Here is a 26,789-nt window from a genome sequence, read left to right on the forward strand (position 1 = left end):
TCACACAGCAGCGTGTTGTCCCCTCTGCTGCTGGAGGTGGGCGGGGTTAATCGAGCTAATATTCATCACTCACGTGACCTCACTCAGCTCTCTGATTGGATTCTGAGTACCACGTGGTCGGTTGACACGTTGTCATAGAGACCTGCTCCACCCACGCCGTACACGCCGCCGCCCCGGTGTCAAAAACAAGCGCTCCCTGGCAGATGCTGCTGGGCGGGGCTTGAGGTGCGTGCGGTGAGGGGATTGGCTGAGCGCGGCAGTAGCGGGCTGAGCTGTGATTGGTTAGAAGTAGAGAGCGGAGCTGTCAGTCAGAGAGACGCCCCGCCCCCCGGGCTCAGACTGCGGACTGCTCCAGGACCAGAACCCAACGCTTCGGATTCGTACTGATTAATTATAGATTGGCTTGTGATCAGCTGATCGATCAGCTGTGATCGGTTCGGTTAGTCGGAGGGGATGTCCCGGCTGCTGGAGAGCAGGAGACAGGACAGGATGAAGGAAATCAATCTGAAGGTGAGTTCACCGGAAAAAAAAAGAGAAAGAAAAGGACTCACGGGCGCGTGTCACTTTAGTGATCGATAATGATAGTTATTGATAATGTGGGAGTGATGGGAGAGTTTGGTGCTTATCGATCACACACAGAGAGCTCTGTCTCACTTTCTGTCTGTTCCGCTTTGTCCGCTCACAGCTGGAACACACAGACCCCGGTTTGTTCCGTTACAGGCTCCGACAGATGTTGGAGACATTATCGATACTTCTTATAGGTGATCGATCAGTGATCGGCGGTGTGATCAGGTGTGTGTTGAAACAGTTTGTTTGGGAACAGATTGGTGAAGTTGGCGGAGACAGAAACGGGAAACACACTTTTTTTTCCAGTTCAGACAGAAACGGTTTAATGTTCCTATACAGAGGAGTGTGTGTGTTCGGTGTGTGTGTCCCGGTGTGTGTCGGTGTTCGGTGTGTGTGTACAGACTGACTTTCAGTGTGTTTTCGGTGTGTTTGAGTGTGTGTCCGTTAGCAAGCAGCAGCGTGGCCGCTTTGTCCTGCAGGAGGAAACGAGCGGAGCGGGGGGAGGGGAGCCTCTGTGTGTGTGTGTGTGTGTGTGTGTGTGTGTGTGTGTGTGGGTTCATACAGGAAGTGTCGGTCAGGAGTGAAGGTGGATGTCTGACCTTTGACCTGACTATAAAACAAACAAACTGTCATGTTTTCAGTTTGAAGCCCGAAAGAAGTGTTTTTAGTTTCTTAAGAACCACACACACACACACACACACACACACACACACACACACACAATTAAAGTCATGTGTATCTGTCAGATACACACACACACACACAGTTCAGTGTGTAGTAAAATGCAGTTGTGCTCCACAAAGTGACCAATTAATAAAGCCTAGATTTTTACATGTATTTTGTGCGGCTGTGGCTCAGTAGTACAGCGGGTTTTCCCCTCATCAGAAGATCAGCGGTTCGATTCCCGGCTCCTCCAGTCTGCATGCTGATACATGCTTGAGACACTGAACCCCAAATTGCTCTCGATCGGTGTGAGTGTGTTAAATCTGAGTAGCAGGTGGCACCAGTGTGTGAATGTGTGTGTGAATGGGTGAAAGTGACTCGTAGTGTAAAAAGCGCTTTGAGTGGTCAGAGGACTTGGAAGGCGCCACACAAGTGCAGGTCCATTCACCACTTACTAAAGGAGACAGTTAAACAGTGTATCACTGTTCTTTATTAAAGGTACAATCACTGGATAGGGGGACAGAACTGACCCATCGCTAAGTCCCACCCAATTGGACGCAGACTGGCCAATCATAACGTAGCATCGGGCCGGCTCTGACCACAGCTGTGCTCCATTGACTCTAAAGCCCTGTTTCCACCAAACACTTTCCGTATGGTACCTTTGGAACCAACAGTAACCCTTCAGACATGGTACCTAGACCTTAGTGTTTCCACCACAAACAGTCTTCTTAAATGTGGGCGGGGTTGTTGTCACTCACTGTATTTCCTCCTTTATCAGTCTGCACCTGGTTTATGGTCCACAGAACGAGGCTGCACGCTGACATTTTCAGAACAAAGTAAAACAGGCTGCAGTGAGAGTCTCTCTCCATGGGATATTTAAAAAGAGCAGCTTTGTGCATTTAGTCCTTCTCAGGCAAGCTCAGGGGTTTAGTGTTGCTGTAGCCCACAGGAACGATGCTCTGCGATGCTTTTTTTTCTCTGAGTGAGGATTAGAATATATGCGGTTCATATAATCTGGTGGAAATTAATATATATAAACACTTGAAGATCCACTCGTTACTAAAACTGTCTGTCATATAAAAACTAAAGTGATGGTCAAAGTTGTCACAGTGAAATTTAAGGTGTGCTGATGGATTCACGTCATCAACTCATGCACTGAGTAACATTACAAGTTAATGTTCCACCTTAAAAGTCACCGGCAGTCGGCCCAGTGAATGAAGTTATTTTTTCTCAGACTCCAGCTGCTGTGAGAGGCAGCAACACATCCTTTCATTTTATAGTTACAGTTTACTAATAAAACTCCACAGTATGAACAGTGGTTACATGAGCCTCAAAACCAGACACAACTCAGCCCTGAGCAGAGTGACCATCCTCTACTGACCAATCAGACTGCAGTGTTCACAGCTCCACCTTTTAGTACCACATCTGTGTGCTAGGTACCCCAACAGAGGGGGGACCAAACATGGGGACGGTACAGAACAGTTCTATTGGTACCATCCACAACTTTTCACAGTGGGAACGGAAAAAATGGTCATCAAACTGAACTGCTCAGCAGAAGTGGGGCTTAATGCAGTCGTTTCAGATTTCCTTCATTTTCAGGCTGGTTTTGTGGATTTGGAGCTAAATGTTGTGCCTGGGGCACGTCATGTATTAATGATACTTAATGATACGTTTCTTCCCTGTTCCAAAACCAAAATCAGACCCTGAAAAGTGTAGGGTTAGCTAGCTAGCTACTGAAGATATAGCCTACTGTGTGTAACAGTGAAACAAAGACCGACCCTGCTGTACAGGAACCAGTGAAGGGAAGCAGGGAAAGTTTGCTCATATTCAACCAGCTGTGTGGCATCGCATTGTGCACAGATAAACATTTGTTTGGCTTTCCCTGAAGATCCCTGCCCGTCGGGAGGTGGAGCGGGATGAGGGCGATGAAGAGAGTGTGTTGTTTTGGTGATGGAGGTCTTTCCTGATCCTCTCAGCCCTCGTCCTGCACCTCCTGGTCTAAATGTCTTGTCGTGCTGAGAGTTTATATCTGCTGGTGCGTTCAGCTGACTGCACCGCCCTCTGCAGGGTCAGGTTATCCCTCTGAGTGTTGTTCCTGAACCAGATGGTGAGATGACGCCTGTCAGGACGCTCTCTGTGGTGCAGGTGGAGAAGGACTTCAGCACCACGAGGGGCAGACTGAAGCTGCTCACCCTTCTCCATCTCTTCTTCTCTGATATCTCCATCTCTTCAGTCTGACATCTCCATGTCTTTGACCAATATCTTCATTGCTTCCTCTCCATTTTCTCCATCTCTTCTTTTTGAAGATCTCCATCTCATTTTTTTAATCTTCATCTCTTCCTCTCTGATACCGTCATCTCTTCTTCTTGAATATTTCCATCTTTCATTCCTGATTTCTCCATCTCGTTTTCTCTATTTCCATCTCTTCTTGCCTGATAACTTCATCTCTTTTGTCTGTAACTATATGTCTTCTTCCCGAATATCTCCATCTCTTCTTCTCTAATATCTTCATCTCTTTTAGCCTGATATTTCCATCTTTCTGGTACCTTCATGTCTTCTTCTTTGATAGCTTTATTTCTTCTGTCTGATATCTTCATCTCTTCTATTATCTTCATCTCTGATATTGTCATTGCTTCTGGTTCTATCTTGCACCTGGTGCAAAGTGTTGCACGCTGCAGTGATACTTTCATTGTTAGTTTCAGACTGTTTGCCAGCGCCCACGATGTGTAAGAAGCAAATGAACTTCACCCTTTCTGTGCACCCATGGGTGTGTAGCTCTTAAAATGAATGTGGTCAGGTGCGTAGTGTATTTCCATTCTGAGGCAGCAGATAGTAAGATGCAGGTACATAGGTGGGTTTGCAATGCACATACACTCCTCTTGTTACACACACACAGGGATCAGCAGGTTGATAAAAAAATGCATCATTAATGAGGAAAGTATTAATGACGTTCTCTAAAACTGAAACGTAGCAGAGAGCAGAGCTGCTGTCTGACCCCCATTAAAAGAGACACTGTACGTATCTACGCACAGGAAACAGTGTAACTTCATTTTAACTCCAGTTTTTAGGTTAGCTGCTTAAATGTCTCACCATATTTGCTGCAGTGACGTTACAGCCGCTCTCTTCTCCACTTTGCTGAATGTGCCATGTTAACAGCGGTGCAGCAGGTGCAGACACACCTGGTTTTAAAGGGAATGGGAGATGACACTCTGACTGGTTGAATACATGTTACGCTCAGAACACACCTGTGATTATTTAAGAGACTAAATACAACACCAGTTCCACTTGTACTTTACTCTGCACCCATTATGTGTCATTTGACTAGCAAAGTGGAGTCGGACACACCATAAATGATCTTGCGCCATGCGCCATAGATCCGTTAAACAGGGTCCTTCAATATCTGTCTGATACCTTCATCTCTTCTTCTCTGAAATCCTGTAAATCACTCAGTCACTCCTCCCTCTGTGTCTTTCAGAGGGAGGAGTGACTGAGTAAACAAGGGAGTGATTTCAGACACAAACCTGAACTGTGTTTGATTTTGACATGTGACAGCCAATCTGAGAGCAGGATTGTTACCATGGTGATTAGTAAGCTTTAATAAACTGACCCAGCAGCAGATAGTTTGTAGGTAGTAGGTAACCAGAGAGCTGGAGATCTGTTTTTAATGACCACACTGGAACATTTTACATCTTTAGATAGTGAGACAACAGAACGTTTTACATCTTTAAATATGGAAATAACAGATGATTTTATATCTTCAAATAGAAAGATAACAAAACATGTTTTATCGGTAAATATTGAGATAACAGATAATTGTATATCTTTTAATATGGAGATCTCAACACATTTTTATCTTAAATAGGAAAATAAGGGATTTTATATCCTTAAATATTGAAATAGCAAAACATTCTTTGCATTCTATTCTATCTCTGAACAGAGACCATTTAATATCCTCAAATGTGGAGATAACAAGACATTTTATATCTTGAAATATGTATGTAACAGAGTAATACATTTATACCGTAAAATATGGAGATAAAAACACATTTTAAATCTTGAAATGTGGAGATTATAGACCATGTTATATCTTTGAATATGGAGGTAATGGAGAACATGTATATCTTGAAATATAGAGATGACAAGATATTCTGTATCTTGAAATGTGGATGTAACAAAGCATATTTTATACCTTGAAATATGGAGATAAAAACACAATGTACCTCTTCACATGTCGAGATAATACACCATTTGATATCTTTAAATATTGTGATAAGAGAGTATTTTGAAATATGGAGGTAATAAAGCACATTTCTACCTTCAAATGTGGAGATAACACATTCTATATCTTGAAATATGAAAATAATGACATGTTTTATATCTTTAAAATATGGCGATGACAACGCTTCATATCTTAAAAATATGGAGGTAACAATACATGTTATATCTTGAAATATGAAGGTGATAGATCACATTGTATTCTTTGAAATATAAAGATAACATCTTGAAATATGGAAATATGGAGGTAATGGAGAACATGTATATCTTGAAATATAGAGATGACAAGATATTCTACATCTTGAAATGTGGATGTAACAAATCATATTTTATGCCTTGATATATGGAGATAAAAACACAATGTACCTCTTAAAATGTCGAGATAATAGACCATTTAATATCTTGAAATATTGTGATAAGAGAGAACATATGTATTTTGAAATATGGAGGTAATAAATCACAGTTCTACCTTCAAATGTGGAAATAATAACAGATTCTATATCTTGAAATATGAATGTAATGACATATTTTATATCTTTAAATATGAAGATAATGGAGAACATTCTGTATCTTGAAATATGAATGTAACAACGTATTTTAGATTTTGAAATATGCAGCATAATTGTGATCAAACATCAGATTTAAATAGTATATAATGAAAATTCTGAAATGTGTTCCAGGGTTTTTACAGTCATATATATATATATATATATATATATATATATATGTATGTATGTGTGTGTGTGTGTGTGTGTGTGTGTGTGTGTGTGTGTGTGTATGTAAAACTCCTATGTCTGTCTGCCGCTGTGTTTGGAGCTTTGGTACAGAGTGAGGTCATAAATGAATGAGCCTCAGATCAGTTACCTGTCACCTGAGTCTCACCTGAATCCGAGTCCTTATTGTCACCGTGTCCCCTGTGGTTTCATGTGTCTGCCTCTTTTCTCAAAACTCAGGTCTCGCCCTCGCACCCCCCTCCTCCCCCGCCTGTCTCATGACCCCTCCTCCACCCTCGGTCAGACAGAGGTCTCTTTATTTCTCCCCATCACTGAGCTCTTTATTTATTGATCAGCTGATCACTGACTGTCACCAGATCATTGAACCTGCTTAAAACCACTTTCAATGTGTGACAGTTTACTGATCAGTAATGATGATGTGTTCTAAAAATATTATAGCTACTAATATCTACATGAACTCACAGTGCAGACAGAAAAAGACTTTTATTGTGAAACTCTGCGATGTTAAAACGTCTCTTCTTCTTTTTGAAAATATAAATCTATAAAATAATCCTCAGCCGCAGCCTCAGTCTTATATTTGTACAGAAAATGAAGAACTGAAGTCGCTCTCTGTTTCTGTGATCTGATCTGTCTCTCTGTCTCTATCTCTCTCACACACACACACACACACACACACACACACACACACACACTTCCTCTTCCTGCCCCTCCTAGTTCAGAGCAGAAGTTAATGTGCAAAACAGTCACAACAGAAAGGAGAAGTTCAGACAGAGGCAGTCAGACAGACAGGCAGACAGACAGACAGGCAGATAAAGACACATCTAATCACCCTTACATGGTATATTAGATTTCAGAGAGTTTACATGTCAACAGATGTTTCATAAAGTCAGTGAATCATTAACTGACGCAGGTTGGTGACTCGGACGATGTGTCATAAAAGTTCTATTCATATTAAACGGCCTGTAACCGGCTGGTTGATGGTTAGCAAACATGATCGGGGGCTGTGATTGTTTATTGTTGTTGGTCAGGTGTGACCAGGTGAGAGGTGGATGATCCAAATGTCTCCTCAGATTAAAGTTCAGAGTATTTTCCCTCCTGTCGGTGCGGAGGTGTGACGAGCTGCTGGTTTCTCTTCAGTCTGTGTTTCAGACTTCTGATTGTGACTCAACACAGACAGACTCGTCTGATGGTCTGATGATGTCACCATCCCACAGGTTTGCATTGTGACCTCCACTGTGGATTATTTACACAATACAAAACCCTGTAGCCTCGGCCCTCATTCAGAAGCCTTCACTGAGTGTGTTTACGTCGACACGATAAACCTGATTCTGACAAAGTTTTTGGAGTATCCTGTTTATGTGTTAGTAAGGTAAACACCATATTCCGCTTATGAAAAACAAGAATATGTTAGTGGGAGTACTCTGAGGGTGCTTTCACACCCGCCCTGTTTGGTTAAGTTCAGTCAAACTCTAGTTCATTTGCGCCCTAAGTGCGGTTTGTTGTGGCAGGTGTGATCAACCTGCGTAGTTGTCCCTCCATTGTGACATTAGAAAGTGTCACATTTATCTTGCAAGTGTACTCTTCTTCAACGTTTGGTTTACTTCCTGGATTTTTCCCACATGGAAATTCTGACCAATCAAGAGCAGCTTTCTCACACAAGGCATTTGATCTGGTCCGCTTGTAAATGCTGCCGTGAGAACACAAACCAACTCTAGACAATTATGCAACTTTGGAACAAAATCAGTCCCTGATTCAGACCAAATCAACTCTAGGTCTGAAAGCACCCTGAAAGAAAGTACGATGTATTCGGGGACAATAATTAACCTGATTTCTCTGTGCTCATGTGAACGCCGTATCCTGAACATGATCATAACCAGGATAAGCCTCATAAAGGAGTTATTCACTCATTGAGTGGGATTACATGTGCGTTGAGAACAAAACAAGTCATCGTGGTTACTGAATTTACACAGAATTTTAAAGTTAAGCTGTTAAACTTGATACTATACACTAACAGCAACAGTCACCTCCAGGTAGACAACTGGCAATTGATTTAGATTGTGGAGAAATCTGAAATCAGCAAACTTGTTTATCCCTGTTGTCATTTTCAGCTGTAACTGTAACGCTGAGCCCTTAGCCCTTGTCTTGGCTCTTCCCATTGGTTTTTGCGTGTTCACGTGAGGGGAAGTGGTGTCCCTGATGGAGAATTGGGACACCACTTCCCCTCACGTGAACATGCAAAACCAATGGGAAGAGCCAAGACAAGGGCTAAGGGGAAGAAATGGAATTGGTCCTAGGTCTGTAAGAGCTTAGGGCTTGAGTCAACGAGTCTGTAAGGGATCCATTTGGGATTGGGGGAGTCTGACCTATCTGATGTTTCTGCTGTGTTTATTTTATGTACTGTGTTGCTTCGCTATAGTCTTTGATATACAAAGTCTACCGGCATGGAAGCTAAGCTGTGGACAGGGCTGCAGCAAAACACATTCTAACCACCTGAAAAGACACAGCTAGAAAAAAAAAAATCATTTTAAGTGTACACTCTATCTGGAATATTTTCATATATTTCATAGCCTGACGTGCACCTCCCCAGACATGCAACTACATGTCACAGTGACGCAGACCTCCGGTCTATGTTTGTAAGCTGAAACCATTTCCCTCAGTGGAAACAAAGCTTTTATTTTCTTTAATTTCACAAATAAGAAAAAATAAATTTTGAAGACAATAAAGCCTCTATAACATTTTAAGTCTTGTGTGTAACTTATCCTGGCTTCATATGAGCAGAGGAAATCTCCGCTTGTTGCTAGGCTAATTTATACAATGTGTAATGCCATCAGTTTGTGCTAATAATGTTAGCATATTATATTTATTTGAAAAACGTGTTTAGTATAAGACAGTTGTTTTGTCAGTGAACCTTGTGAGTTGTAATGGAGACAAATTTATATAAATTTTATAACGTTACCTTTGTTAAATGTTGCTGTTGTCCCTGGCTTCATATGAGCAGAGGAAAAGTCTGCTAGCTGCTAGGCTAATTTATACAATGTAAAATGCCATAGGCTTGGGTTAAAAACATTAGCATGTTGTATTTGTGGGGAAAATGTGTCCAGTTAAAGACAAGTGTTTGTCTGTGAATGCTGCGAGTTATAGTGAAGCTGATTTGTGTACTTGTGTTTGAAATTGTCTCTATTAAGCCATGTTTAATGTGTGTTTAATGTGTGTTTTGAATTAACTAAACTTTACAGCACTTCACTGAAAATGACATTGATTTTACTGAGTGGGAAGTTTTTTAGGGCGCCCCAGTGAAGCAGTGTTTGCTCAGCGCTGTTTCGATTTCATGTATGTGATGCAGGGGTGCTCTACCCAAAAGTTACTGTAAACAAACATTGTGATTCTGTCTATTGTCAGCCACTATTTATTTAAGTGTATCTACAGGTGTATCTATTCCGCTTGCCGTTTCGCTTTGCCGTATTTGCATTTTTTTCAGCACAGTGTCCGCACTTTTCTTAGCTTCACCTTGGATGCGTGCTGCTCACTGTCTAGAACCTGATTGCCATCTTTTTATAAAGTCCCAACCTAACCTTTGTGCTGTGCCCAGGAACGTCCTGAACACAGCACAGTAAAATGAAAATAAGAAAATCCGAAATAATCTCCAGATTGTCTCATCTTTAGCTACCACCTGTTGTTAGCACTTAGCTCTGTGATTGGATGTCTTTTGCTGAAATGCACCTTTGGAGCCATAGTTAACATCTACTTTGGAGTTTTTAGTAACGGTTTTATAGCCTTCATTCCTTATTGGTTGCCATAAACACTGGCAGAACTGTATCTGCTAATGAAATCATCCTAGCATTTAGGTCAATCTGTGTGTAAACACAACCTCAAAGAGCTGCTACTGTAGCATGACTGCAGACTGTTAGTCTGGGTTACCCACAATGCCTCTCTGTTTGTTCCTGTCTATAAACCACAGTTGTGTAACTTTCAATCCATTTTTAGATTCAGTGTGGATCATCTGATTCTGGGAGTTTATCATGAATCTCTTTAATGTTTGTTCTGCGTTCAGAGCAGCAGTGATACAGTTGGAGGTCAAAGGTCATCCTGCTGACGGGGCTGCTGGTCCCTGTAGTTTCCACCTGGACTACAGCTCCCATGAGGCCATGTTGCTGTGTCCTGGAGCGGAGTGTCTGTCTGTTTTGAGTCTGACCTTCATCTATAATTCATATCAGCAGCAGCGTGCCCCTGAGCAAGGCATCCAAGACAGCCAATCAGATCACAGGGGGTGCTGAGAACACACTGCTGTAGTCACATGACCTGACTGTGTGTTCAGTCTTTAAACCTAAACTCTCTGTGTTGTGTTGAAGTTTGAATAAAAGTCAGTTTACATGTCCAGCCAGTAGTCCGTTGTCGGCCCATAGTTGGTTCTCTGTTGGCCTGTGGTTAGTCTTTCGTTGGCTTGTAGTTGTTCCTGTCTCGGCCTCTGGACGGTCTTTTTTTTGGCTTGTGGTTGGTCCTTTGTTGGATTGTGGTTGGTCTTTTGTCGGCTTGTAGTTGTCTCTGTCTCGGCCTGTGGTTGGTCTTTTTTTGGCCTGTAGTAGTTGGTCCTTTGTTGGCCCATAGTTGGTCTTTTGTTGACTTGTGGTTGGTCCTTTGTTGGCCTGTGGTCGGTCTTTTGTTGGCTTGTAGTTGTCTCTGTCTCGGCCTCTGGTCTGCCTTTTTTGGCCTGTAGTTGGTTCTTTGTTGGCCCATAGTTGGTCTTTTGTTGACTTGTGATTGGCCCTTTGTTGGCCTGTGGTCGGTTTTTCGATGGCTTGTAGTTGGTCCTTTGTTGGCCTGTGGTCGGTCCTTTGTTGGCCCATAGTTGGTCTTTTGTTGACTTGTGATTGGCCCTTTGTTGGCCTGTGGTTGGTTTTTCGATGGCTTGAAGTTGGTCCTTTGTTGACTTGTGGTTGGTCCTTTGTTGGCCTGTGGTCGGTCTTTCATTGGCCTGTGGTCGGTCTTTCATTGGCCTGTGGTCGGTCTTTCATTGGCTTGTAGTTGGTCCTTTGTTGGCCTGTGGTCGGTTTTTCGATGGCTTGAAGTTGGTCCTTTGTTGACTTGTGGTTGGTCTTTTGTTGGCCTGTGGTCGGTCTTTCGTCCGCTTGTCATCTGTCCTCAGAATAAAAAGGTTTTTAGATTATAACTTTTATTTGAATGATATTTGATATTTGATTTTACTTTGATCCTTAAACGTGATTGGTCAGTACTCACAACAAAGTATTTTATTGAGAAACGCGTTTGTTAAAGCTGCTTAAAGTTTGCTTGTTGAGAATTAAACCAGCTGATTGGTTGTTTTCAGGTTGTCTCTCTTGACTTTTCACACAAAATGAAACCTTTCTCAACTTTCCCATGATGCCCTGCTGCTTTCTGCAAGTTCAATTCACAGTGAATAATCTCCTGTAGTGCCTCCAGTGTTCGAGACCAACAGGATCAGGATACCCCCCCCCCCCCCCTTTCCTCCCCACAGTAGACAGTAGACAGGAGGTCTCCAGGTATTAGACTTCCCCCTCCTCCCCCCTCTGTTCAGTTCTTTGTTCTCTGCTCTGTGTTTCTATACAGCGATACAACACGGCTGAAACTGATCTACATCATTCATTCGTTCATTCAATCACTCACTCACACAGGACCCCTGTGTCTGATTTACTGAACCTGTGGTCACATGACACTTAGATTAACCCGAGTGTGTAAATGAATGAAGTGAAACAAAGTGACATCAGTGATCAAATAAATAAATAAAACTAACTGATCGATCAGAGTCATAGAATCAATAACATGTCTGTCTGTCTGTCTGTCTGTTCAGAATAAGGAGAAGGCGCGCCTGAAGGAGCGGGAGAAGGAGGCGCGAGAGAGGGAGGCCAGGTCCAGCAACGGTCACCTGTTCACCTCCCTGACGGTGTCCTCCACCACCCTGTGCTCCTCCTGCAACAGGAGCATCACGGCCAAGGAGGCGCTCAGCTGCCCAGGTAACATACACTATATATACTACGGATGTATACTGTATGTTTACTTACGTACATGTACTACTTGCTCACACACACACACACACACACACACATATAGTATATACATAAACATATACGTAGAGTAAATACATACACACAACTGTTTATACAAAATATAACAACATACAAAATATACAGAAACACAACACATCCCTGTGTGTGTGTGTGTGTGTGTGTGTGTGTATGTGTGAGAGTGTGTGTGTGTGTGTGTGTGTGTGTGTGTGTGTGTGTGTGTACGTGTGTGTGTGTGACAGATGGTGTGTTAATCCTCCTCCTTCACAATGAACAGATGTACCTCTTCAGATTAACACACACACATTTCAGTGTGTGACCATGTCTGTTGTTCTGCTCTGTGATTGGCTGCTGGGGATGAACCCTGAGAACTGGGTCGAGGGGACACATGTGTGTGCGTGTGTATATGAGTGTGTTTAATGTGTGTGTCTCGGTTTAGTTTATGTATGTGTGCGATCAATGTGTGTGTGAATTTAGTTTGTGTGTGTGTTCAATGTGTGTGTGCTTATAGTTTGTACGTGTTTCATGTATATGTGTGTTGTTAGTTTATGTGTGTTTGTGTTCAATGTGAGTGTGTTTAGTTCATGTGTTTGTTTAGTGTGTGTTTGTATTGTATGTGTGTAAAATGTATGTGTTATTGCTCATGTATGTGTCTTTAATGTGTGTGTGTTTAGTGTGTGTTTGTGTGTTTAGTGTGTGTGTGTGTGCTTAATTTATGTGTGTATGTGTGTGTATGTTTAGCTTCATCAATTGATAACTCCTGAGCGGTCTGATAATTGTCTTTATATAAATCTGTGACAGACGGAGGAGACGTGAACACACGTTTATCTTCAGTAAATATGATGATGGACCTTATTAATGTTTGCTGTTCCAGAGACACTTGCGTTTATATCACCTGAGGGAAAACACCTGTAAAGACTTTATAAGTCACAACCTGTTCGTACTGTACTTCTACTTTAAAGTATTTAATACTGATGATCTTTATCCACCAAAATTAGTGCGTGTACACAGGTTTTTTTAAAGCAGGAAAACCTGTTAAAAAATAGGCGATAGACTCTGTTAGAAGACTAGAGTCGTGTCCACAGCTATGCAGGAGACGAGTCTGCCTTTCTGTTTTGTTTCTTTTTTCTGGTGTGTCATGTTCAACGTTACGGATGTGCCAGAAAAAGGGTAGTAAACAGAAGGAAGCAGCACAGAGACCAGTGAAAATGTTAAGGTGCTTTCACCTCGCTGCGTGGTTACCGTGCTGACAACCGCCTGTGTGCAAGAGTGCTTTTAAAAGCTGCTGCTGCTGCTGCTATGGTGCACAGCTGTGATGACAGGCAGCTGCTTCGTTGAACACTGGCAGGAATGTGAGCTAGCTTGTAGCTACATACTGTAGTAAGACAACAGAAACCACTGACACCACCAAATATTTCCAAATTTGGACAATACATCATCTGAAGTTTGGTGGAAATGTTTCCCAGGCCCACGTAAGAGCGGTATGAACAGTGGTTACATGAGCCTCAAAACCAGAAACAACTCAGCCCTGAGCAGAGTGACCGTCCTCTACTGACCAATCAGACTGCAGTGTTCACAGCTCCACCTTTTAGTACCAGATCTGTGTGCTCGGTACCCCAACAGAGAGGGGACCAAACATGGGGACGGTACAGAACAGTTTCATTGGTACCATCCACAACTTTTCAAATGGAAATAAACGTACTGAACTGAACTGCTCAGTGGAAACGGGGCTTTGCATCACTCATGGTTCCTCTTGTGCTGGGAGAGTACCTACTCTGTAATAGGGGCTAAAAATATCCCCTTAAAATCACGTTCTAAAAACTGTGATCGTTCCTACTGCTTATAGTGGGGACACAACACAAAGGGGCGCTTCTCAAAACTATGACAAAGTTCCTATGATCTAAAAAAAACCTATTACTGTGATGTCAGCAACTAAAACGAAAACCGTGTGAATTAATACCGTCGCCCACTAAAGATGTTGTTTCAGATCAACACTGTGTACAAGTCACTCAGAGATGTAATCATGTTTGATGTGAGTGGATCGACCCACCAGTGATTAATGAGCTGCTGCTGATAAAATCTTTATACCATAATCAGCAGGTTTCACTTAATGTGAACCAGACGTTACTGAGAACATTTCCAACTGGATTTATGGAAAGAAACAAAAACAACCACAAACACTTTACACACAGACACACCCAACATGTGTGTGTGTTTCAGTCTGCAGACTATTTTTACCTCCTCTTCTCCCAGTTAGGTTTTTTTTCAGCAGGAATGTGGACTGAGATTTTTTGAGGTTTTAAAGGCAGGGCTCCAGACTAACTTTTCCACTGGTAACACTGGTGCTTACAACTTTCCTTTTTCTTTATTTTATGTGAAAGAGATGATGCAATATTACATCCAGTACAGAGTATGAGACTGATGTGTTGCACAGAGAGTTTAGAGCTACTGCTAATTTTAAATTCTTGTCCCTAGTATGGCCTTTGCACGTAGACCCACAATGTTATTAAATATGTCCAGTTTTAAACATCATAAAACCACAATACACTTAAAACATGGAAGGCACAATAAAATACATGAACCACAGTACATCACAGCATATACCACAAGTTGGTCGCTCCAGCACATGATTTGCTTTCACCCTTATTTTTTTATTTTATTTTTAATTGGATAACCAAACTAAATAAATAGATATTTGAATACTTAGCTACTTTGGCTCTGATGGCCCCGCCTCTCTCTGTCTGCAGTCACCACTCCGTAGCCTCGCTCAGTGTCCCGCCGACAGCACCATCTGATTGGTTACACGTCCTAAATAAGAGCCTATCAACACTGAAGGCTGCCGTGCCACAGATGGGCAAAGACGAATGCAGACTGGAGCTGCTCTGATACTGAACCATAAATCCAAACTTAATATAAGAAAAACCAAACTTTCTGTTGCTGCCTTTACATAGGTTAGATGCACAGTAAATTACCTCTCTGGTTAGCATGAGCTAGCACATCAGCAGCGGCTAACATCCAACACTGAGCCAGTAAATGATACCAACAAACACTGACGCAGAAACAACTCGACTCTGTCGTTAAGTGAAGCTTTACACTGCACAAAGTTCTACAATGAAATAAATTTTTTTGTCAATTCATGTTAACATGTGGGAGGTAGGGCAGTGGTCATACGTTGAACCAATGCTGACGCACAAATCTGTAGTTCCGTCTGGATCATGCATTCACATGAATGCGACCAAGTGAAATTTTAACTCACACACTCACAAAACATGGTTAAATACGCAACCATGTTGGTCGTAGACTCGAGCCCTGAAAGGTCCTTGAGGAAGTTCTTTGGGCTCATGGAAAAGGTTTTGGGGATCCTTGCAGAGCTTTAAGGGTCACTGAAGAGGTTCTAGGTTTTCTAATGGAGGTTGGGGTGCTGAGTCCACACACAGTGATCCCTCTGCAGACTCATACTCACTTTTTGCATTTAATGAAACAGCCTCCAGTAACGTTAGCTAACGTAATGTTAACTTGCTAACTTACCAGGATAAGTCGACTACACACACAGCTACTGTAGCTAACGTTATGTGATGAATTTAAACATGGGGTAGCCTAACGCTGTTATCTGTTGTCAAACAGTGATACTAAAAATAACTTAATGAGCTTCTTAAATGCTGTTGTAACATTATAACATTACCGTATGTATTATTGGAGGCTGGCAGTGGTGGGTCTCGTCTATTTTCTCATCTACTTATTCTTCTATTTAACTGTAAGTGGCAGCTGGCGTTTAAGTGGCATATGTGCCCCCCTCTCCTGGCGTTTGCATGATTTAATCATATCGAACATTGCTCAGCCCTAAGTTGTGGCAGGATTTTTTTTTCTTGGCATGTTTCATGGAATTAGTTTTTGTAATTTGTAATTTTGTTGCATGGCTTTTTGTTGTGGCAGGACATTTTATGGTTAACCGTTTCATGACAGGACTTTTTGTGATTTATAGTTTTGTTTGATGACTTTTTTGTAGTTGAATGTTTTGTGGCAGGACATTTTATCCTGGCATATTTTGTGGCAGGACTTTTTGTAGTTGAATGTTTTGTGGCAGGACTTTTTGTAGTTGAATGTTTTGTGGCAGGACTTTTTTATAGTTGAATGTTTTGTGGCAGGACTTTTTGTAGTTGAATGTTTTGTGGCAGGACTTTTTTATAGTTGAATGTTTTGTGGCAGGACTTTTTTATAGTTGAATGTTTTGTGGCAGGACTTTTTGTAGTTGAATGTTTTGTGGCAGGACTTTTTTATAGTTGAATGTTTTGTGGCAGGACTTTTTTGTAGTTGAATGTTTTGTGGCAGGACTTTTTGTAGTTTAATGTTTTGTGGCAGGACATTTTATCGTGGCATATTTTGTGGCAGGACTTTTTGTAGTTGAATGTTTTGTGGCAGGACTTTTTTATAGTTGAATGTTTTGTTGCAGGACTTTTTTATAGTTGAATGTTTTGTGGCAGGACTTTTTTATAGTTGAATGTTTTGTGGCAGGACTTTTTGTAGTTGAATGTTTTGTGGCAGGACTTTTTTATAGTTGAATGTTTTGTGGCAGGACTTTTTGTAGTTGAATGTTTTGTGGCAGGACTTTTTATAGTTGAATGTTTTGTGGCAGGACATTTTATCCTGGCGTATTTTGTGGCGGGACTTTTTTGTAGTTGAATGTTTTGTGGCAGGACTTTTTGTCCTGGAATGTTTCATGGAATGACTTTTTGTCATTTATAGTTTTGTTTCATGACTTTTTGTAAGTTGAATGCTTTGTTTGATGACTTTTTATCTTGGTATGTTTTGTGGCAGGTACTTTTTGTAGTTTAATGTTTTGTGGCAGGACTTTTTATCCTGGCATATTTGAAGCAGGACTTTTTTGTCTTGGCATGTGTTGTGGCAGGACATTTTTTCCTGGCATATTTTGTGGCAGGAATTTTTTGTAGTTTAATGTGTTGTGGCAGGACCTTTTTTCTTAGCATTTTTTCATGGTTGGACTTCTTGCAATTTATAGTTTGTTGCAGGACTGTTTTGTAGTTGAATGTTTTGTTGCAGGACTTTTTGTGGTTGGATGTGCAGCTGCAGAATAATTTGCAGTGTAAAGATTTTTGGCCATAACAGACCCAAGTCTTTAGGATGATTTCTTAAAAGATTTTTTTGGCTGCATTTTTTTTTGTGGTTACATGTTTTGCTACAGAATGTTTTGCTGATTGTGAGCTGCTCATTCTTCACAAAGATTGAGAAAAATACCAGCGTACAGTTAAATGTCACAGCAGGCGAGCGTGGAGGCTGATTGTTAACACATGTCCTGAATGAACCAATCACTTCACTGCGTTCAGAGGTTCACACAAACTGAACTCCCTGATGTTTTATATCAGGATCCAATCAGCTCAGTTTATCAACACAGTGTTTGGTTTCTACATGTATGTAATATGATATGAATACAGACTGTTGCACAGCAGACTTATTGATCTGATTATTTATATAGAAACAGTATCATAACAACAGATAACCTGATCAGTACATCTCAGTACCACTGGATTAAACAAATATGCAATATGAGTAACATTTTTCTGTCTGTCTGTCTGTCTGTCTGTCTCTCAGCCTGCAATGTCACCATCCATAACCGCTGCAGAGACAGTCTGGCCAGCTGTGCCAAGATGAAACAAAAGGTAAGACCTGTCTAATTTATTCTTAAAGCGCTTTTTAAATCAGATGTTACAAAGTGCCTCATAACACAATAAAAACAGATAAATGAAGCAAGTATATAACTGTAAAATAATAAAGTGGTGAAAGAAGGTGATAAAAAACAAATATATCTAATAACATAACATATTTCTTTACTGATTACCTGTCTGACTGCCTGTCTGTCTCTCTCTTTAATAGCAACAGAAGCTGGCGTTGGCGAGAAACAATTCAGCTCTGCAGAATGTCGCCATGCGAACAAAAAGTGAGTCAATCTGTCTGTCTGTCTGTTTCAGTATCAACCAGAGTCCTCATCAAATATCAGTTTCTTTTTTAAAGGTGATGACGAAGAACTCTTTATCTTGCCTTCTCTTTCAGTTCTCTTCAGGAGTTTCATCATGTGTTTTACTTCTTTTTTCTGTCTCTTCAGCTCCAATGATGAAGGAGCGTCCGAGCTCGGCCATCTATCCCTCAGACAGCCTTCGTCAGTCGCTGCTCGGGTCCAGAAGGGTCCGCTCCGGCCTCTCACTTGCCAAGAGTGTCTCCACCAATAACCTTGCAGGGTGAGAGTGAAAAGCCACCTGATTGGATGTTGAATGTAAAATATGTTTTATATTTATATATATCTCTTATCTCAGTGCCAAACACTGCATGGTGGTGTAGTGTTTGGCATTGTTGTGGGGGGTTGAACCCCAGGATGGGGGAGCCCTTCTCTGTGGAGTTTGCATGTTCTCCTCATGTCAGCGTGGGTTTCCTCCAGGTGCTCCAGCTTCCTCCCACAGTCCAAAGACATGCAGGTTAATTGGTGACTCTAAATTGTCCGTAGGTGTGAATGTGAGTGTGAATGGTTGTTTGTCTTTATGTGTCAGCCCTGTGATAGTCTGGTGACCTGTCCAGGGTGAACCCTGCCTCTTACCCAGTGTCCCCTGGGAAATGCTTCAGCCCCCACATGACCTCCAGCAAGATGAGCAGTTACAAATAATGAATTAATTAATTTATATATATCTCTCACCTGTTCGTCTCTCAGTGTGACTGAGGACTCTATAGGTCTCAGGAGGATTCTGTCTCAGTCCACTGAGTCATTGAACTTCAGGAGCAGGACCTTGTCCATGGAGTCTCTGACTGATGACGGTGGGTTGTTTTTTATCACCTCTTTATAATCATTTAAAAGTCCAGTGTGTGGGATTTAGTGGTAGTAGTAGTGAGGTTGCAGAACTTCTCCCATGTGCCAAGCGTGCAGGAGAACTATGGCATCCGACATGAAAACACAAAAAAGCAAATGGGCCTGTCTAGACTCAGAGTTTAAACTGTCCATGCTGGATGACTGAAGGACAACATGGCGGACTCTGTAGAAGAGGACCCGCTCCGTATGTAGACATAAACGACTCATCGTAAGGTAACCGAAGCACAACAGTTCTTTTTTTCAGGGGATTATAAACTAATTAAAACACAGTCATGAATATTTCATACCATTTCTGCAAATAGGTGCCCCTGAATCCTACACACTGGACCTTTAATCTCTCACTATTATCATTATTATTACTGTTTATATCATCAGAGAACATTTGATCACAGGATCAGTTAAATATTAATTTGATATGGTCTCTATTTTTGTAACACGCTCCTCGCAGCACCAGCAGGAGCTGCAGGCTGGTAACACCAGACACCAGCTGACAGGATTCATAATGAAGCTCTTCAATTAGAAAACAATCAACGACATTAAAGTCATATTTGAATGTTGTGTTATGTGTGCTGTGCTGTAGGTGAGTGGTGGTGGAGCTCCCTGCTGGAAGAGCTGCAGGTGGAGGGCAGCTGTGTTCAGGCCGACAGCTGGAGTCTCGTTGTGGAACCAAACTTCTTGCAGACGCTTCATAAAGACCTCATAAAGAAACAAGACGTTATCTACGGTATGTATATCTGATATATCTATATTTATATCACTATGTATGTATCTATAAATCTGTGGTTGTGTATGTTTCTGCCGCCATGACGACTGCATCAGAATAAACCAGCGCTTTTTCCCTCAGAGTTGATCCAGACAGAGTTCCACCACGTGCGGACGTTGCGGATCATGGAGGGGGTGTTCCGGCGGGGGATGCAGGAGGAGGTGATGCTGGAGGCGGGCGTGGTTCACACCATCTTCCCCTGCCTGGACCAACTGCTGGAGTGGCACTCAAGCTTCCTGTCAGAGCTGCTCAACAGGAGGAAGGAGGGTCTGATGGAGGGTAGCTCAACCAACTTCACCGTCCGCAACATCGGTGACCTGCTGCTCAGACAGGTACGGCAGCTCTGGTGACTCACAGAGGGAGCGGACAGGTTGTTATCAGGGTCATCAGGGTGTCACAAACGTCAGAGGTTAAAGAGCAACCCCGGATTTTTATATTTACATCACTGTGAGAACTGAGAGACTTTGTGTTCATATGTTGTTACAAAGAACAAAGAAGTTCATCATCTTTTAAAACAGGCCAAAGTAGTGAAACAGCTCCACCTGCTGGACACTTTCAGTCATTACAGTTACTGTGAACTGGGACCTGACAAGTTTCTCAGGTGCTTTAACACACGTGTAGGCAACATTTATTAAGAGCCTTTTTAAGAAAATATTTTACGAAAGTCAGAAAAACAGCAGCTCCTAATGCATTACATTTAAGTGGTTAAAACTTAAATTTACCTTCAGTAAAACTGCAGAAATAATATCAACTAAATCCACTTAAAATATCATCAATATATTTATTCTGATCAGTGGCTCCTTAATATTTATCACAGATACTTTTGATAGCTCTGTGTATTTTGAGTCTATAACAATACTTCATATTTAACCAGCTGATCATATTTCAATATTTATCTTATTGTAATATTTACCGTAGTCCCTCTAAAATATAGTACAAGTATATAAAGTGTAAAGTTGCAGAATATAATGTTGTGTTCTGTGTGTGTGTGTGTGTGTGTGTGTGTGTGTGTGTGTGTAGTTTTCAGGTCAGTGTGCAGACGACATGAAGAAAATTTACGCTGAGTTCTGCAGTCGACACCCGAAAGCTGTGAAACTCTACAAAGAAGTTTTAACTCGAGACCGAAGACTGCAGCAGTTTATCAGGGTGAGAATCAGAACCAGGACCAGGACCTGAGACTGGACCCGGTGTAGACTGCTTTAGATCTCTGTGATTTTAGACCTTCAGTCAGCTGTATGTAAATGTCAACTGGTTTATTTATCTGATGTAGTCTGGACCTGTTTTAACTTTCATGGACTATTTTCACGGCGGACATTTTGACTTGTTGTAGTAGGAAAAGCACAGGTGTATTCATTAACATTAATGATGGCTACAGTCCACGTTGGTGAGGTCCTGGCGTTGTGCATGCTGGCATACTTGGACAATTAATGGAACTGAGCCATCGTTAATACTTTCAGTTTCACAAGTTCTTGTCCTAAGGTGACACATCAAAATGTCTGCTGTGAAACAGGTCTGTTAGTGGTGGCTGTGACCCAGGTGGAAGAGCGGGTTGTCCCATAATTGGAAGATGGTCAGTTCTGTTTCCTGGCTCCTTCAGTCCACATGTTGAATTTTTAGATATAGGGTGAGGAGCTCGGACCTCCAGAGGGAGCTCGGAGTAGAGCTGCTGCTCCTTCACATCGAAAGGGGTCAGTTGAGGTGGTTCGGGCATCTGACTAGGATGCCTCCTGGGCGCCTCCTGTTAGAGGTGTTCCAGGCACATCCAACTGGTAGGAGGCCCCGAGGCAGACCCATAACACACATATCTCATCTGGCCTGGGAACGCCTCGGGGTCCCCCAGGAGGAGCTGGAAAGCGTTGCTGGGAAGAGGGACGTCTAGAATACTTAGCCCAGCCTGCTGCTGCTGTGACCTGGCTTCGGATAAGTGGTTGAAAATAGATGAATGGATCAGACCTAGTTTACCCGTCATGTTTATTGTAGTTGAGACTGGTTCAGCTTTTTAAGTCCAAGTCAGGGTTAGATTCTAGTTTTCCAGATCTAGACCTGGGTTTGCTCCTGTATAGAAAGAATTTAGACCAAAAATTAAACCTGGTTTAATCTGGTTGAACATGGTGTTTCCGTGTTGATGTTTACTCTCTGTTTCTCTCCATCCCATAATGCTCAGCGTGCCTGTCGTGGTCCTCTGCTGCGTCGCCATGGCGTCCAGGAGTGCATCCTGCTGGTGACACAGCGACTCACCAAGTACCCCGTCCTCATCCAACGAATCCTCGACTACACCAAAGGTACCCTACAACCTCTGACACTGAAGGCCTTTGTTCACCAAGTCTGTGTTTTTCATATATATTTTTTAAATCCATCATATGGTAAAAAAATTTGCACTGAAACCTTGCACAGTCCGAATGTCCCAATTTTGATTTTTTAGCTTGTCATCGTCTCGTTTTCGTCATGGAAAATTAGGTCGTGAAATTAACACTGCTGGAGTTATCTTCTAGGCTGTCACCACTCACTGCTGGTGTCTTGCATTTCGCACCGCAGCTACCTGAGTTATGAAGTGATGCTGTGCAGCTATTGAATTGCACTTTGCTGTAAGTGGCATCATTGCTGTTGTGCATTTCTGGATAGGCTAACGTTACCTTCTCTTTGTCCTGGGAGATTCGAAAACGGACATTGCTTACATATATTTCCACTTCTTCTTCTAGCTGCTCACTTTTGCCCTGCTCCTCTGTCTTGTTGCACATGTATGTGTCCTGCCAAATTTTCTGCACTGCTTCTAACTATTTTGACAGATGCGAAAAACACAGAAAATCAAACCTGTTTCAAAAACCTTTAATGTCGGACGAAAGTTTCGAAGTTGGTGTGCAAAAGTGATTGACACAACATGAGGTTGGATTTATTTTGACAACAAATACAGACCTGGTGTGCAAAGGCCTTTAGTAGTCTGACCCTTAATAGCCTCTGTCCCCTGACCTCTGATGTCACCATGTCCCTGTGACCTATTGCAGGCAATGAAGAGGAAGCGCAGGCATTGAGCAAGGCACTGCAGCTCCTGAAGGAGCTCATTAGCTCGGTGGACCAGGAGGTGCTGGAGCTGGACCGGACCAGGAGGCTGCAGGAGATCCAGGCACGTCTGGACCCCCGGGCTCAGGCGGAGGTCCAGGGAGGAGGAGTGTTCAGAGGAGGAGAGCTGCAGAGGAGGAGGCTCCTCCACGAGGGGATGCTCCACTGGAAGGTCCAGGGCTCCAGGATGAAAGGTAGAGGAGGCAGATGCTGTATCACCTGTTCACCTGCTGTGATGTCACACCTAGATATGTGGGCGGCGCTTACACCTGCTGACGAGCTTCTGTATGTTTGTCTCCAGATGTTCAGGTCCTGCTGATGTCAGACATCTTGGTTTTCCTTCAGGAGAAAGATCAGAAGTTCACTTTCGCCTCACTGGTGAGTTGCACTTGCACCTCCTCATGTTCTCTCTCTACATCCATCTTTCAGCCGTTCACCACTTATTTAGGTCTAGAACATCATAGCAGAAGGAGGAGAAAGTAGCCCGACATCTCCTCCAGCTCCTTTTTGAGGATTTCAAGGTGTTCACAGGTCGGACGGGATATATAATACCTCCATCATCCAGGATCCAAGAGGTGCAAATCAGATACTGAACCACCTCAGCTGACTCCTTACAACATGGAGAACTATGGCCAAAAAAACGCATGGTTACTGCTCCCGTTGGGAAGCAGTGACCATACGGCCATCTTTTTGAGGTCAAGATATGTAAACAAACCATTAGGCTCGCCCCTATTGACACAGGGGATAGTGTCACTGCAGAGCTGTACTACCTCAGTGCCCTCTGCCAAAGAAATGGACATGTCCTCCCCAGAGTCTGCCAGAGTCTTCCAGTCAAGGTTAAGAGTTCCTTAAAGAGTTCTTTTCCCCATCTGATCATATCTTCAGTCCTGGCCAGTGTTCTCCCACCTGCTGAAACAGTCTGGGAGAAGCTCCGCCTCCTCTTGAGTCATCTCACAGTTAGTCAGAACCCTCTCATGGCCTCCCCAAATTCCTCCCACAGGAGCTGCGGCCCTTCTGGCCTCCTCACACCTGTCTATTGCTTCTGGAGTCCCCTGGGCCAACTTCAATGACTGCGGGTGTCCACTGGCAGGTTCTTTGCTTGCCGCCATGTCAGACATTGATGATCTTTTAGCCAAACCTTAGAGAAGCTCATGAACCACTCCATGATCCCAGCATCCGTCTGTTCACCTTTCTGTTTGCATGTCTGTTAACCTGAACATAAACCTTTCTCTCCACCTGTCTCTCTGTCTCAGGACAAGTCTCCAGTGGTCTCTCTGAATAACCTGATCGTCAGAGACATAGCCAACCAGGAGCGAGGGATGTACCTGATCAGTGCCACCACTCCTCCAGAGATGTACGAGCTGCACGCTTCATCCAAAGACAACCGCAGGACCTGGATGAGCCGCATCCAGCAGGCTGCTGTCAGGTTAGTGCTGCAGTACTACGGAGTACTACAGAGTGTGGTGAGTTACCTAAGTAAAACTGAGTTCTGAGTCATTCTGTATGGTGCAGTATGTAGGTACTGTATGTATGTTCAGTGTAGTTCAGGGTGTAGTGCTCATTACTTCACAGTACCGTGTGTTTTGTCTGCAGCTGTCCGTCCAGAGACGAGTTCCCTCTCATCGAGACTGAAGACAAAGCTTTACTGCGCAGACTGAGAGGTACAGCACCTCCTCCTCATTCATAACCTCCTCCCTCTTTACCTCCTATTTCTTCTCCTCATTCACCTCCTCCATCTTGAGCTCAAAACATACATGGCACTGCAGTGCATCATATGACAAATGTTGGGTGCACCAATAGAAAACATCACATCAACAGAAGACCACACACAGCACGGGGCAACAAAATGCTGTGTTTTTGTTTTTTTAGTTTTATATATTAATATATAATGACGGGATTGTGGGACATTGTGGCAGAGAAGAAGAGCAGCTATGTAAGCAGAGAAGAAGAGCTGCCACAGGGGCAAAAAAGAAGAGAAGCTGTGGGAGTATGGAAGAAGAGCTGCTATGGGAGCAGAGAAGAAGTGCTGCAATGGGAACAGAGAAGAGCTGCTATGGGAGCAAAGAGCTGCTACTGGAGCAGAGAAGAAGAGCTGCTACTGGAGCAGAGAAGAGCAGAGAAGAAGAGCTGCTATTGGAGCAGAGAAGAAGAAGTGCTGCAATGGGAGCAGAGAAGAAGAGCTGCTGTGGGAGCAGAGAAGAGCAGAGAAGAAGAGCTGCTATGGAAACAGAGAAGAAGAAGAGCTGTTTTGGGAGCAGAGAAGAAGAGGAGCTGCTTTGGGAGCAGAGAAGAAGAGCTGCTATTGGAGCAGAGAAGAAGAGCTACTATTGGAGCAGAGAAGAAGAGCTGCTATTGGAGCAGAGAAGAAGAGCTACTATTGGAGCAGAGAAGAAGAGCTGCGAGCTGCTACAGGAGCAGTAGGGAGTGAGTGGGGAAAAAATGTTTTTCAAGGGCAGCTCTGGTGTACATCGTGCCAGTTTGGTGTTTGTACATAGAAAATAACACCTTCACCTGCTCCTTCACCTCTGTTTAATGTCCTGTCACTTATATATAAAATAATAAAATCTATATCAGATCAAAGTTAACATTCTTTCCTCCTCCTCCTCCTCTCCTCCTCCTGCCCAGCCGACATTCAACAGAAGGACAGGGAGATTCTGGAGCTGCTGCAGGAGCGAGTCACTCTGTTTTCTGACCTGGTGGAGGCAACTGGAAGAGGAGGAGGAGAAGAAGAAGAAGAAGAGGAAGGAAGTGAGAAGCTCAACACTTCCTCATCAACCACCACCTCCTCCACCAGGAACCTGTTCAGAGCCGACACTCCTCACGCTCCTCAGGCTGAGCCGCTCCTCAGCGCCTCCATCACTGAAGGTGAGTCTTTGTTTTCAGGTCTGATGTGACTAAAACAAATAAAAGTACCAAACTGAACCTGTTCTCTGTGTTTCAGTGGACAAACTGACCGAACTGCTGCTCAACTCCAGCATCACCAAATCCACCGTAACCAACGGCAACCAGGAGCTCAGCAGTGAGTCACTGTCAATACCTGTAACATGATGAAAGCTGAAAGAAAACTAAATCTGGCTCAGCAGTCTAAAACAGTTTTGTTTTCATTATCAGGTCCTCTATAGTTCATTTTTATTGATTAATTCTTTACTTGTTTTGTCTTTAAAACTGAAGACACAGTGAGAAATGTTTGGGGATTGTTCTTTATTTATCAAGGGTGACAGGGTGTGACTTTGTTTTTGTTTTTTTTACCCTCCTTGAAGCTACGAATATTTTTCCTTGAGTCTCCCTGAGTGACTGAAAGTAAGAAGTTAAAATCCTTGAGTTGAAAAAAGACCTCAGTTTTTCACTCTTGTCGTGCACACTGGTTGGTTCGTGCAAATGGTTTATTTTTTGGCAAAATTTTAATGAGAAATGTAAAATAAAGTGATTTTGATGAAAGATCACTATTTTAAACTAAGATTTTTTTTCCTGACCTTCAAATGTGTTCAAGGACCGTCGGAAATTTGAAAATCCAATGATAATTTCTTTTTTTCCCTACAGTTTCTGGCTGTGATGAACGATATAATTTTTTTTTTATTTAAATTTTTGCCTTAAAAGTCAAGTCAAACATGAAGGCATGTTTTCTTTAAAAAATAGGTGTTAAAACAAATACAAAATACACCCATTTAAATTTGTATGTCCCTCCCCTAAGCCGAAATAGAAAACACAAGTCCCTCCCCAGAGCTTAAAAAGTATTTGACATAAGATGTTACATGTTACAGCAGCTCAAATAGCACAGATAGAAAAGCAAGTTAAAAGGCAACAGAATGCTCAAAGGATAA

The 26,789-nt window shown here is 42.6% G+C and overlaps 1 protein-coding gene across 2 annotated transcripts in view; it reads left to right on the forward strand.

Moving 5' to 3' along the window:
• Positions 1-319: 319 nt before the first annotated feature.
• Positions 320-26,789, forward strand: part of arhgef2b (rho/rac guanine nucleotide exchange factor (GEF) 2b) — a 36,039-nt gene continuing 9,569 nt past the window's right edge. For both annotated transcript variants that reach the window (XM_033640729.2, XM_033640730.2), the window contains exons 1-16: positions 320-510; positions 12,064-12,226; positions 17,885-17,952; positions 18,167-18,230; positions 18,396-18,528; positions 18,993-19,096; positions 19,729-19,872; positions 19,993-20,243; positions 20,932-21,057; positions 22,076-22,193; positions 22,914-23,162; positions 23,270-23,346; positions 24,222-24,394; positions 24,562-24,629; positions 25,594-25,833; positions 25,910-25,987. In XM_033640729.2, the coding sequence (XP_033496620.1) occupies positions 454-510; positions 12,064-12,226; positions 17,885-17,952; positions 18,167-18,230; positions 18,396-18,528; positions 18,993-19,096; positions 19,729-19,872; positions 19,993-20,243; positions 20,932-21,057; positions 22,076-22,193; positions 22,914-23,162; positions 23,270-23,346; positions 24,222-24,394; positions 24,562-24,629; positions 25,594-25,833; positions 25,910-25,987 (2,113 nt within the window). In that variant the 5' untranslated portion in view covers positions 320-453. The remainder of the gene's footprint in view (positions 511-12,063; positions 12,227-17,884; positions 17,953-18,166; positions 18,231-18,395; positions 18,529-18,992; positions 19,097-19,728; positions 19,873-19,992; positions 20,244-20,931; positions 21,058-22,075; positions 22,194-22,913; positions 23,163-23,269; positions 23,347-24,221; positions 24,395-24,561; positions 24,630-25,593; positions 25,834-25,909; positions 25,988-26,789) is intronic.

Source organism: Epinephelus lanceolatus, chromosome 10 (assembly GCF_041903045.1).
Source record: "Epinephelus lanceolatus isolate andai-2023 chromosome 10, ASM4190304v1, whole genome shotgun sequence".
Classification (NCBI taxonomy): domain Eukaryota; kingdom Metazoa; phylum Chordata; class Actinopteri; order Perciformes; family Serranidae; genus Epinephelus; species Epinephelus lanceolatus.